This window comes from Syngnathoides biaculeatus, chromosome 16, assembly GCF_019802595.1.
Source record: "Syngnathoides biaculeatus isolate LvHL_M chromosome 16, ASM1980259v1, whole genome shotgun sequence".
NCBI classification, from domain to species: Eukaryota; Metazoa; Chordata; class Actinopteri; order Syngnathiformes; family Syngnathidae; genus Syngnathoides; species Syngnathoides biaculeatus.
The window spans coordinates 10,092,648-10,105,919 of NC_084655.1; the positions used below are offsets into that span (position 1 = coordinate 10,092,648).

At 42.5% G+C, this 13,272-nt stretch overlaps 1 protein-coding gene across 8 annotated transcripts in view; it reads left to right on the forward strand.

The window, feature by feature from the left end:
* Window positions 1-13,272, forward strand: part of caskin1 (CASK interacting protein 1) — a 92,822-nt gene that overhangs the window by 73,024 nt on the left and 6,526 nt on the right. For 6 of the 8 annotated variants that reach the window (XM_061846539.1, XM_061846541.1, XM_061846540.1 and 3 more), the window contains 6 exons: window positions 2,642-2,752; window positions 8,757-8,858; window positions 8,971-9,109; window positions 10,227-10,370; window positions 10,501-11,636; window positions 11,722-11,991. In XM_061846539.1, coding sequence (XP_061702523.1) covers window positions 2,642-2,752; window positions 8,757-8,858; window positions 8,971-9,109; window positions 10,227-10,370; window positions 10,501-11,636; window positions 11,722-11,991 — 1,902 coding nt within the window. The remainder of the gene's footprint in view (window positions 1-2,641; window positions 2,753-8,756; window positions 8,859-8,970; window positions 9,110-10,226; window positions 10,371-10,500; window positions 11,637-11,721; window positions 11,992-13,272) is intronic. The other 2 variants (XM_061846542.1, XM_061846543.1) reach the window with 1 other exon arrangement.

The following is a 13,272-nucleotide window of genomic DNA, read 5'->3' on the forward strand; positions in this document are numbered from 1 at the left end:
AAAAGAATAAAGGAAATGGCTCGTTCCTTGAGCCGTCACCTTATCGTGGTGGAGGGTTTTGTGTGTCCGAATGATCCTAGGAGCTAAATTGTCTGGAGCTTCACGCCCCTGGTAGGGTCATCCACGTCAAAAAGGTCCCATGTGAAAGACAAGACAAAGCACGGCTCCATAAACCTCTATTTGTGACAAAAAAATAATTAAAAAAAAAAATTATATATATATAATATATATATATATATATATATATATATATATATATTATATATATATATATACACACACACACACACACACACACACACACACACACACACACACACACACACAAAAATGGATGTAGGTTTCCCTTGCCCGGACGCTGGTCACAGGGGCCCCCTCAGAAGCAAGGCCTGGAGGTGGAGCTTGAAGTTGAGCACCACCTGATAGCTGGGCCTACACCGATGGAGCTTGGCTGGGAACCACCCTAAAGGGTAACGTGGATCCCCCTTACCAAGGGCTCACCACCTGTGAGAGGGGCCATATGGGTTGGGCACAGTGTGAGCTGGGCGGTAGCTGAAGGCGATGCGATCCCCGGCTACAGAAGCTGGCTCCAGAGACATGCAGTGTCACCTCTCTGGTAGGGAAAGTGCCTGGCATGTGTGATTGAAATGTTCCAACTAGATATTGTTGGAGTTGCTCGACACACAGCTTGGGCTCTGGCACCAGTCCACTTAAGAGGGGTTGGACTCTGTTCCACTCTGAAGTTGCTCACGGTGAGAGGCGCCAAGTTGGGTGTGGGTATAGTTATTGCACCCCCGGCTCATCGCCTGTATGTTGGGGTTCATCCCGGTGGATGAGAGGGTAGTCTCCCTCCTCCTCCAAGTGGGGGGATAGGTCCTGACTCTTGTTTGTCCCTATGCACCAAACACCAGTCCAGAGTACCCACCCTTTTTGGAGTCCTTAGAGGGAGTGCTCGAGAGAACTCCCGATGGGGGCTCCATTATTCTGCTGGGGGACTTCAATGCTCACGCGGGCAATGGCAATGGGACCTGGAAGGTCATAATTGGGAGGAATGACCTCCCCCTCCAACCCCATTTAGAACCGAGTGATGTTCTGTTTATGGACTTCTGTGCTCATCATGGTTTGTCCATAACGAACAAAACCATGTTCAAGCACAAGTGTGTCGACATGTACACATGTAACCAGGACACCCTAGGTCATAGTTCGATATGATCGACTTTGTGGTTGTGTCATCGGATTTGCGGCGGGTGAAGAGAGGGGCGGAGCTGTCAACTGATCACCACCTGGTGCTGAGCTGGCACCGATGCTGGGGAAAGATGTCGGTCCCATGTGCCACCCCCAAACATATTGTGAGGGTCTGCTACAACTGTCTGGCAGAATCCCCTGTTAGAAGGAGTTTCAACTCTACCCACGCTGATGATGGATGGATGGGAGAATTATAAAATAAAAATGTTTAACCAGTAAGCGCATTAAATAAAACTAAACAAAGAAATATGAAATTATAGCAAATGATCCAACGAAAGATCATGTTTCATTGAAATTAAGGGGCAGTCACTGATGGTGTAGTGGTACACATCACATCAATTCCTGCTTAGTGTTGGTGTTGACATGTGCCCTGCAACTGACTGGCGTCCAATTCAGAGTTTACTCTGCCTTTTGCCCAAAGTTAGCTGGGATAGGCTCCACCAATCCTGCGACCCTTGTGAGGATAAGCAGCTTGGGAAATGGGAGGGGTCAAATGAATGGAACAAAATAAACTTTCATCAACCAAATTGTCAGAAATCATTTGTACATCAAAAAAAGTTTTGAGAAGTCAGTATATCTTATGATATATAGTGTATTATAACATCAGCACTCCATTTCTAAAATACCTGATTGGTGTTCTTTGCCTAATGCAGGGTCGAGTGCAATGTTTTTATATGTGATGTGTGGTAAAGCATCGTGGTAAATTACAAATGTTAGCGTTATTTTCATCATATTACGTTGAATTGTACGGAAAATGTAACAGTGAGTAGAGTGCTTGAACTGTTTAAAAAAATCAAGGCAGGCCGTATTTGTGTTTGTGAGAACACATTGTGGCTATATATGCAATTAGCAGTGTGTACTCTGAGGAGAATGAGCCGGTACGTAGGAACAAATAGTTTGTATTGTGAATAATTGACTACGGCAAAAGACTTAAGTCCTACTGTCAGTTAACTCCTTGTGCAAAATCCAATTTCGTCATTAAGTCACAACAAAAGTGAAAATACTATTTGTATTACAGGGTGGCAAAAGGCTTCCACTAATACAGAAAGAGAAAATGATAATGTTTTTGTTTATTGGGCTTGGATGTCACTTTTTTTTTTTTAGCAGACATTTCTTGTCTTTCATAGTGTACAAACTGGACTGTATCATTTGCATTCAATCTTATCATTTGACTCTTCGCCGTTTAGCCAACTGAGCAAATATAAATGCCTGCATTTATATTAAAAAATATGAGGTCATTATAATCATTTAGTAGAACATCAACAGCATAAGCCCAGACCTGGTTTGAGGAGAGCTTTGTTGTTATTTGTGGCCCGTGCGCCCCAACGTGGCCCTGCAGTGAGAAAGTGGCTGACATGGAACCAGTGACAGTGCCCTCCTATCTTCTCTCCTGTAGAGCTCAGAGGCAGTTGTCCAATGGCTGAGCGACTTTCAGCTGCAGGTCTACGCTCCCAACTTCCTGGGTGCTGGGTATGACTTGCCCACAATTAGCCGAATGACCCCCGAGGTAAGGCAACTAAACCCCAATGCGAGTCCCAGGCTCCACCAAGGACTGCAAAGTAGACAATTCTGCACAGATTTGATTTGTGCTGTCCTCGTGATTTCAAATATGCATGCAAAAAAGAAAATGCACATTTAAATGACTCAAATGTGCCTCTCACCAAGTCTGCTCTTGAGTAACCCATGTCTTGTTGACCCTGGTGTTGACCTGCATTTCTCTTTGACCCTTGGTTGTCACCTTTTCACCAGGCACAAATTGTTTCTTCCTACAGTACACAAACATTTCCTCCCACTAATTCCTGCATGCTACACTCGAGAAAGCCTGTGTGAAGTTATGGTCGTAAATGTGTGATATCTGGTGTCCGGGATGTAGATGGAAGTATTTGAAAGAAATTTGTGATTGGTGTGTGGAGGTGTTAGGGTTGATGGAACAGGAATCTCAAATGAGTTGAGTCACCAGTTTAACCACCGCTTCACAGAAATACAGGGACTCCTCAGTCTACGACTAAGATCCGTTCCTACAGTAGCGACTTACAGTAACTCGAATTTCGACTTAAGTTGGATTCCACCATTTAAGTCAGAATTTACGTCAAAATACTTTGTATAAAAAACAAATGCATTGAAATAAACAAGATGATTACTTAGCATTACTGCTGAGAGGTGGATGGAGAAGAAGAAGGGGAGGCTGTGCTTACCTATTGTGAAGGAACCTGGTCCTCAACCCTCTCCATCTCGACTATCAAACAACCTTGTTTTGTGATCATTGTGTCCAACATAGAAACAGCACCCTGCACATGCACTAAAATACGGGCTTTGTCTTTAATGATTGTCACCACGGTCAATCAACTGAAGCCTTGGTGGTGTTGGTGTCTCCTTTTTCCAACTTTTAATGATCTTGAGCTTCGTTTCTATGGTAATAGTTTTCGTTTGGCTGTAGAGGCATTTCTAAATGACACAGCTTTCTTCTTCAGGCGATAATGTTTAAAAATGAGAGCAAAAAATTTGAAGATACTCCGGTGCACAAACATGTGCAAGCATTAGCCAGACATAATGGCGGACGGGAGACTTGCGTTGTAAAGTCAAAACGTCTAAGGTTGAGACCGTCTTAACGCGAGAACTCCCTGTGACTAATACTCCTCGAGCCGCTTTGTTGAATTTCTCTGTATTATGGGTCACCGCATGTAAGCAAATTTAAGCATTTAGCATTTGGACATGTTTCAATATTATACAGACCCTTTATAGTTAAACTTATAATATCATAGGAAGGTAAAAGAAGGCATGGTTAGTGACTGGTTAGTTTATCTGCCCAACAGTTCTGAGGACTCTGGTTCAAATCCCGGCCTCACCTGTGTGGTTTTTGCATGTTCTTTGTGTGAGTTTTCTTCGGGCACTCTGGTTTCTTCCCACATCCCAAAAACCTGCGTGGTAGGTTAAGTGATATTTAATTTACATAATTTGGCTCATAAAATCCGGAAAATCAGGAATTTCAAAAATCTGGATACTGCAAAGAAAATTTTGCAGGCCATAAATCTTTTAAACTGAGTGTCACACACTAATCTACAAAAGTACACAACTTCACTCGGGTATCATTAAATTGCTTCAGTTTGGTTCAATTGTCTCAGTCTGGTTGAATTTGGGGAAGACTACAGACTTGACAACTGGCCAGAAGACCATCATCGATACCCTCCATAGGGTGGGTAAGCTACAAGTTCAAAGCTAAAGAGGTTGGCTGTTCACAGAGTGCTGTGTCCAGGCATATCAATGGCAAGTCAAGTGGAAGGACAAAATGTGGCCAGAGAAGATGCACTGGCAAAAGAAATGATCGTGGGCTTCAGCAGATAATCAAACAGAGAACATTCAAGAATCTAGCATGGATCCAGAAAGAGTGGACTGAGGCGGGAGTTACAGCTTTAAAAAATCACCACATTCAGATGGATCCGGTGGATGGGCTACAATTCAGTTTCCTTGGTTTCAGTCACTTCTGAGCCTGAGCCAACGTAGGATGTGTCTCAACTGGTTCAAGGAGGAGAAGAACTGGATTTGCTGGTCTGTGGTCCAAGGTCCTCTTTTCTAATGACACTATTGTGTGCCTTCCATTCAGAAATCAAGGTTCAAGGCTTTGAAGGAAGGCTGGTGAAGAACAGAACTGAAGCTCCTTAAGCTCCACAGTCAGTCATTATTTGGGGTGCAATGCCCAGTGCAGGTATTGGTAAACTCTGCTTTCATAAATCCAAGGTCACTGAAACGGTCGACCTGAATGTTTGAGAGAACTTTGATTCCTTCTGCTGAGGATCTGTATGGAGAGGCAGATTTTCTCTTTCAGCGGGACCTGCCACCAGCCCAGACTACCAAAATCACCAAAACTGATTTTTTTTTTTGTCTATGCCATCAGAGTGCTTGACTGGCCTGCCAATCTGCTGGACGTAAACCCCATTGAGAATCTATGGGGCATTATCAACACAAAAAGTCGGGGCACCTGAAGGACTTGACAGCAAGCATCAATGAAATGTGGCTTCCATAACTCTCGGATAATGTCACAGGCTGATTGCCACAATGCCACGCCACATCTGTGCAGTGATTCAAGCACAGGGTTTCACTTGGGGTGGGAGAATGGAACAGTTTGATCAGGTTGGGTTCCCTAGACTTGGAAAATACAGGGATTCCAAACCATGTATTGAAGATTAACATATTGTTTTGAAAGTACCATATTTTATTGATTTTCATGTGACCCTTATTAGTTTTTTTTTTTTTTACAAAAGCTGAGAAGTAAATGGTGATTTGTTCACAGTATTCTATTTTTTTTATTCCTGTTTTAGTGGATGTTTTGAGCTGTAAACCCAGATTACGTCAAAATAAACAAATACTTGAGAGTGTTTAAAATGTGGGCCCGGAATCTATAATCTCCAAAAGTTTAACTTTTAAATAGAATTATGTAAATGAAAAAAAATTTCTCCATGATATTTGAATATTTTTGGAAAGGGTCCGCACGGTACATTGTGTCGAATATGCCCTTTTTAACAAAACGGGATTGGTTTGATTGGGAGTGAAATAGTGTCACATTGTGGGAAAGGTGTTGTGACTGGTCCAACTCCACATCGATCAAAATTTTATCTCATTTAGTTGGGTTAGGCAGTTCACCAAATTGACTTCAGTGGAAAGGGAATGGGGACCGTGCTTGACCACACAAAGTCGTCATCACACCCATTTTCTGTACCGCTTATCCTCACTAGGGTCACAGGATTGCTGGGGCCTATTCCAGCTATCTTCGGGTGAGAGGTGAAGTGGTCGCCAGCCATTCCACACAGGGCACATAAACAAGCAACCATTCCCACTCACATTCACAGCTATGGGCAATTTAGAGTCTTAGATTAATGCATGTTTTTGGGATGGGGGAGGAAACCCACACAGGCCCGGCCCTAACATATTAGCATTTAAACACATGAAACAAAGTATCTTCATCTTAATTCTTTCATCCATTTTCTAAATCAGGTTATTATTAGGCTTGCCCGAGCCTTTCCCAGGTGACCTTGGACAGGAGGCAGGGTAGACCCCGGTTGCAGAAAAATCACCTTTCATATGAACAATTAACACTCTTCAATTTATCTTCCATGAATGTTCTTGTGGTAGTCGTCAGAGTACACAGAGAAAATGTTCCAGTATGTAGGGTTGGACTTAACAATTGGGAAAAAGTCTCGCTGAATGTTTTTGATTCTTGTTTCTGTGGTTTTTCCATTCTGTGTTGTATTGAGCAGGTAAACGTTGCATAGAGGAGTTGTGCTATCTTGGAGGGTTGTATGGATGGAGGCCTTAGCTAATGTTATGTTGCTGTTTGCTAGAGGCGGGAGTAAGTCGCATATGTGCAAGTCTCAAGTCACTGTGAGGAAAACAATCAAGCAAGTCAAGTCAAGTCGCCACTAAATTTCGAGCAAGCCGGGTCAAGTCATTAGTTGGTTTAAACAATTCGAAAGTCAAGTCATACAATCTTGCTCCAGTCGCCATAATACGGTATCTTACAGTGGTAATAAAATGTTTTTTTTTTTTCACAAATCACAACACTAAAAAAAGGATACACAAGTTATAAAAGTTAAATGAACAACTGGGATTATGATTCATTGCATCTATTGCACTGAATTGGTTTTAAAGTTGTATTTTAAACTTAATATAGCTTAGCTTTTCTGAACGATATCTCATGTACTTTGCAGCGACAGTGTTGTTACTCCTCATGTTCTTAAGAGAAAACCATTATTAAACCAAATTTATACATTGTAAATTCATCCATCAATTTTCCAAGATGCTTATCCTCACAAGGGTCAGGGGAAGGCTTGAGCCTATCACAGCTAACTTTGGGCAAAAGATTGACGACATGCTGAACTGGTCCCCAGTCAGTCACAAGGCACATATCGACACCATCACTGAGTGGGAATCAAAGGAATCTCATAGAGGGCCATAAAAATCTTTCATCTCCTCATCATATTACACACGAAATTTATGAACTTGTTTTGGAATTAGATATCCAGGGTCATGGGTTTTCCAACCATTGTTCATGTTTTTGGTAATTCAAAAATGCTTAGAATATCTCAATCTGATCATTGATTATATACGGCAGTTTGAAATTTTGGTCCAGATTTTCACAATAATCATGGAAATTGACGGATTTTTTGCCTTCGCAGGCCACATAACATCATGTGGCAGGCTGGATCCGGCCCCCAGGGCCTTTGGTTTAACACCCGTGCACTACACCATCAGTGACCTATATAGTAAATATTTCATACCATTTTTTTACTTTAACGTGACACATAAGCTGTACAACTCATTTGAAACAAATGTGTTCAAGAGAAGTAAACATAAACAGAGATGCTATTTTTGCTTACATGTGCACATGGACTTATCATTTATAACCGTCACTCTGCACAGAGCCAAAAGAACAGATGACCTCAATAGAATGTACTAATATGAAATGTAGTATGTCTATAATGTGAAAATGATATTCACACATAGCTACTCACAATGTGTACTAACTAATGGTGCAATGCACTTTTGTCAGCAACTTTATTTCTGGGATCGTAATGCAAGGTGATCCCATACAGCAAACGTGTCCACACAATCATATCATTTTTATTTTTATTTGTCCTCGACAAGTCTGTGAAACTGAAAGTTTGACCAGCTATATGAACTTTTAAATTGACTTTGTGAGTTTTGCTGTGATGGATGAAGTTCGATGCTGTTGTTGTCATTTTGAATGCAAAAGTTGCAAACCATGTAGGTTGACATCCTCTTTTTGCAGACATCAACAGTATAGCCCTTGAGTCCATATTTTCTTATCTTTGGAGCTCCTTTCATTGTTGTTCACACTGTCAAGTGCTCCACAATGCGGACTGTGTTGCCAGGTTGTGTCTCAAATCCAGTCTCAAGTACTTAACGCGCAAGTCACAAGTCATAAAACTGGCACCTCGCATCGCATGAACTTGCGTCAAGTCAAGTGGCTTAAGTCCTCCCCCCCCCATCTCTGCTGTTTGCACCCCAGTAGTAGCTACTCAAATTTTTTCAGGTCATTAAATTGACTAATCAGTTCCTACGCTTGCAAATTCAACAAAAATGTCAATCTGCAAGTGATGGAACTGTGTGTGGGTGTGTGCAGTTTTATGGAGCTGTTTGTTGCAATTCTTGTGCCTGACAGTGAACCACTGAAAACTCCAAACGGGTAGAAGCAGTTACTGTTCTATTGATTGATTATACTGCCAAGACATACCCAATATATCTTTTTTAGACAAACTTTTTCAACATGAAAAAATACAAAATAATGAAATCAATACTTTTTAATTTTGCAGACATTTGCTCATCTTGCCTTTTTTTAAGATGTTCTCCTCTGTGCTTTCTCACACTTTCTCACTCTTTTTTCACTCTCTCTCCTTTTTTGAAAATATATTTTTCTCTGTGTTGGTGTGTGTATGTGGAAATAAAAGATTGTATATCACTGCAGTTTAAGACTTGAACGTTTTATGTGTTTGTAGGATCTGACAGCCATTGGAATAACAAAACCAGGTCACAGAAAGAAAATGGCAACAGAGATTAATAAACTGAGTGTCACTGAGTGGCTGCCTGAGCAGAAGCCTGTGCGTACACATAAATACACACACACACATACAATATTTAAATGTATATACGTGAATGCTAGTATATAGCATAGAGACTGCTATGTCCCAATTATTTCTCATGTTCCTGTAGGCCAGTCTTGGAGAGTGGTTGTGTGCAATTGGTCTAAGTCAGTACCACCAAGTATTAGTCCAGAATGGTTACGAAAACATCGACTTCATCACGGACATCACTTGGGAGGACCTACAGGAAATTGGTATTACCAAACTGGGTAAGATATGCAATCTTATAAATAAACAACAAAGTACAGTCACATTGAAGCACTGCGTGTTGTGACAACTATTATGTTTGAGATTCAACGACTGCTCTTTATCGTTACTGAGCAACGTAACTCTGCCGGCAACATTTACATTAACATTAACTTGCTAACTGTAGGACGCGATCGGAGCTTGTTCATGTGATTATTTTAAACGAGAAATGTCTTCTTCATGTAACGCTAATTTAGACTTATATCAACATATACTGTAGTACATAGAATTTTGAACTTGCAGGGATGTGGGTAGCTCATTAGGCAGTTCAGAGATAGCGAGATAACTAACTTCATTGAATATCTTTTAATTCTGTGTGGGTGACTAATTACATGTAACAAGATTTATAATTAAATAGTTACAACATTTTATAATAGTTATCCATTACATCAAGGGTGTCAAACTCAGTTTTCATCTTGGGCCACATTGGAGTTATGACTTCCCTTAGAGGCCCACTGAAAGTGTGTGATGAATTAATTTTTTTTGGAAATGTCCATGATTACAATTTTATTTACATTAGTTGCGAACTCAAATGTTTTTTTTCACATCCCTTCAACCTCTAAAGCTGGCACTTCTGATTGGCTCTCTGTGGTCGTGTGCCATTCTGCTGGAGTTTCAAACATCCATCCATCCTTTTTTCAACCTGCTTATCCTCACAAGGGTTGCAAAGTACTTGACCCTATCCCAGCTAACTGAACATGAGCTCAAGTTTGTCTAAGAATTCAAAGGTTTAGACTCATAGTTACACTTTTGAACACATCAAAGAACTTGAAGAGTTTTGTCTCAATCATTTTGGATTTTGTTTTTGGAGCCTTCACTTATGTAGGTTTTCATATGAAGCGTTATTGTATAAATTGTGTACATTTGTCATTAGGTTGACATGGTATGCTATTGTGTTTTTGCACATGCTGTACACGTAGTGTAATTGAAACTGTTGCACTAATATTACATTTACAACAGGGTAACTTGAAAATTGTAACCAATTACATTTCCAAAGTAATCTTCACAAGACTTAACAGTAATTTTCCTGTTAACGGTCATGTACACAAAGCAGTTCATTACGACCTGTCAATGTTTTAGGTCATCAGAAGAAGCTTATGTTGGCGGTTAAGCGACTGGCTGAAATGCAGCGCAACTCGGATGGGCGGGGCTCCCTCAGAAAGAAGCCTCCACCAATCACTCAGCAGCAGGAAGTGATGTCAATTGAAAGCCCGCCCCCGGATGGTGAGTTAACTGGTACTATACTGAAGACATTTTGCTTGAACCTTTCAACTTAGTGTGAGCATATTGTAACGAGAGCTGAGAAACGAGATGTGTCAAAGATTGAAAAGAAAACTCCTCTTTTTCTTTCTAGATGTGATGTCTCCAAAAATGAGCACCTTCCAGGACAGTGAGTTGAGTAGGGAGCTGCAAAATGCCATGACCCATCCAGGTCAGGAGGTCAAATCTCAGCCACCGCGCATTCTCAACAAGGATCCTGATGATGTGAACTCTGGAGGAGGAGGACCACCGAAGAAAGAGGCAAGGACAATGAGGCAACAGAGCAGCCAGGGTGGCACCACCTCCCACAGGAGCAGCGTGTCTTCTCAAGGCAAACACCGTCACTCCCACTCGCAGCCTGCACCACCCTACACACCACCTCACACTCCAACCAAGACCAGGACCTCATCATCTTCTTCCACCTCCTCCATCCAGAGTACATCCTCTCCCCAGTCCAAACATAGAGTGTCCCCCCAGTTCATCCAAGGTGAAACACCTCTGTCACCACACTCGCACACCCCTCAGTCTCCAAAACATTGTGGAGCGCCATTGCAGTCCCCGCAACAGAATCAAATACACCATCAGAACCACCCACATGAGGTTGGGGATTGTGCACAAGCACAGGTCCCACTGCTCTGCCTCCCACCAGAGGCTGAGCTTGGAGATAGCGATGCAGCAGACCCCTCAACAATGCAAAAAAAGCGAGCCAACAGTCTCAACCGCCATGCTGCTTCAGATGGCGAGTGTGATGACCGAACAGGGGGAGGAAGAGGACAGAGTGGGGAAGAACAGATCACCTCAGACCATGGCTCAAACATTAGAGCAGAAGGTGTTAAATATGCCACGGTTACCCATCGTGTCAGCCGCAGCCATTCTGTGCGCAACCAGGACAAAACCGTTACTCGCAACCAACCGCAGTCCATCACTCTGCGCCAAAAGAAAAAAGGGCCACCTCCGCCACCTCCAAAACGCTCTAGCTCTGCAATATCAACCTCAAACTCTAACCTGACAGAAGGGAATACACCCCTCCAAGTGCTGACTACCACCGATGGGATGCTGGATGTGCCTTACCACCAACAACGGCGGGCCAGTGACTTGGGAGTATCTGTTGAAACAGGAGCTGTCGAAACAAACAGCATGGGAAGTGTGAGGAGCATTGCTGCCATGCTGGAAATGTCATCCATAGGAGGTGGAGCCAAAGGGATGGCACTTCAGAAGAACTTTCTGCAGGTATGAAATTGAGGGTCGTGGGTATTATAGTGTCCTTTGAACATGTGATTTTGCTGTGACCGACATGGTTGTGTTGGTATTTCAGGTCGGGAAAACGCGCGAAACTATCGGACTGGATGGGGAAGTTGTGAACCGACGACGGACCATTAGTGGGCCAGTCACTGAGCTGGTGGCAGCGGCAAGGCGTGAACAGCCAACACTTTCTGTCGTCTCCCAGCCTGAATCCTTCCCGCTCCCGGTAACTTCGTCCTCCTCCAATCCAAGCCCTGGAGGAAGCGGCAGTTCTTCCGAAAATCTGCCATTTGCCGAGGAGGGAAGCCTGACTATCCGGCGACAAGTTCGAGGAGAAGGACAGGTAGCTATCTATATATATGTAGATGTTTGTTTTATCTATCTATCTATCTATCTATCTATCTATCTATCTATCTATCTATCTATCTATCTATCTATCTATCTATCTATCTATCTATCTATCTATCTATCTATCTATCTATCTATCTATCTATCTATCTTGAACAGTCGATGTACAGTTTACAGTGAATCCCTGCTATTCATGCGGTTGGCTAACCTTGTAATTGTGTATTGATGGCAAAAGATGGAAGCAAAGTTCTTAAACGGAAATCATAAAACATCAACATACACAGTTGCATGTATACAAGCTTGAACCCATGTTACATAATGACTGTATTCAATAGTTAAATTATTCTATACAATAACATTGACGTGAGACTCACCGATTATCATAGGTAGCATAATAGCCTAAAAATTCATTTCTTTCGGCTTGTCCCTTTAGGGGTCACCACAACATGTCATCTTAGATGAACATTCATATTGAGAAACGAACTCATGACCCCTGGTTTACCAAACCAATGCTCTAAGCACTGAGCTATGGGGCACCCTGGTAGCCTAAATCAGTGGTCCCCAACATTTTTGTCACTGCGGACCGGTCAATGCCAATTTTTGCTACGGACCGGAGTGGGGGGTGTGAGGCCCTGTAGCTAAGTGGTTAGAGCACTGGTTTGGTAAACCAGGGGTTGTGGGTTCATATCCCACTGGGGCCTCCACTCCCTGAGAAGGGTTGCGTCAGGACGGGCATCCAGCGTAAAAATTGTGCCAAACATATATATGCATTCATCTGAGATGATACACTGTGGCGACCCCGAAAGGGACAAGGTGAAAGGAAAACAACAACCGGAGTGGGGGGAGGTGTTTTTACTTGGGAAACAGCGCTAGAACTCTTTTAATAGCAAAGACAGGTGATCGTGCATCTGGTGGGAGAATGAAGGCTCAGTCTCACACAAAATCCCCGCTAATGTTTGAAACGTCAAATATGCCTCCCTTCACGCGCCGTCCCCACAAATCCAGTTTGGCTTTAAATCCAGCTAATTGCCAACATGAAGACTGTTGTCATTTTCCCCTAAAGTGATAGAATTCAATGAGCGGGCTGGATATATCGCACAGGTAAGCCAGTTTTGCGACCCATTCCTCGTCACGAAAATGTGCTGCTATTGGCGACTTCTTTTCGGAGAAAAATCTCGTAATTCAAACACTCTTGCGAGCGATTTCACTCCGGATAACTGGATAAGAGAAACCGTGTGTACTCCTCAAAAAGGTGCGAGTTAAAGTCGCATGCTTT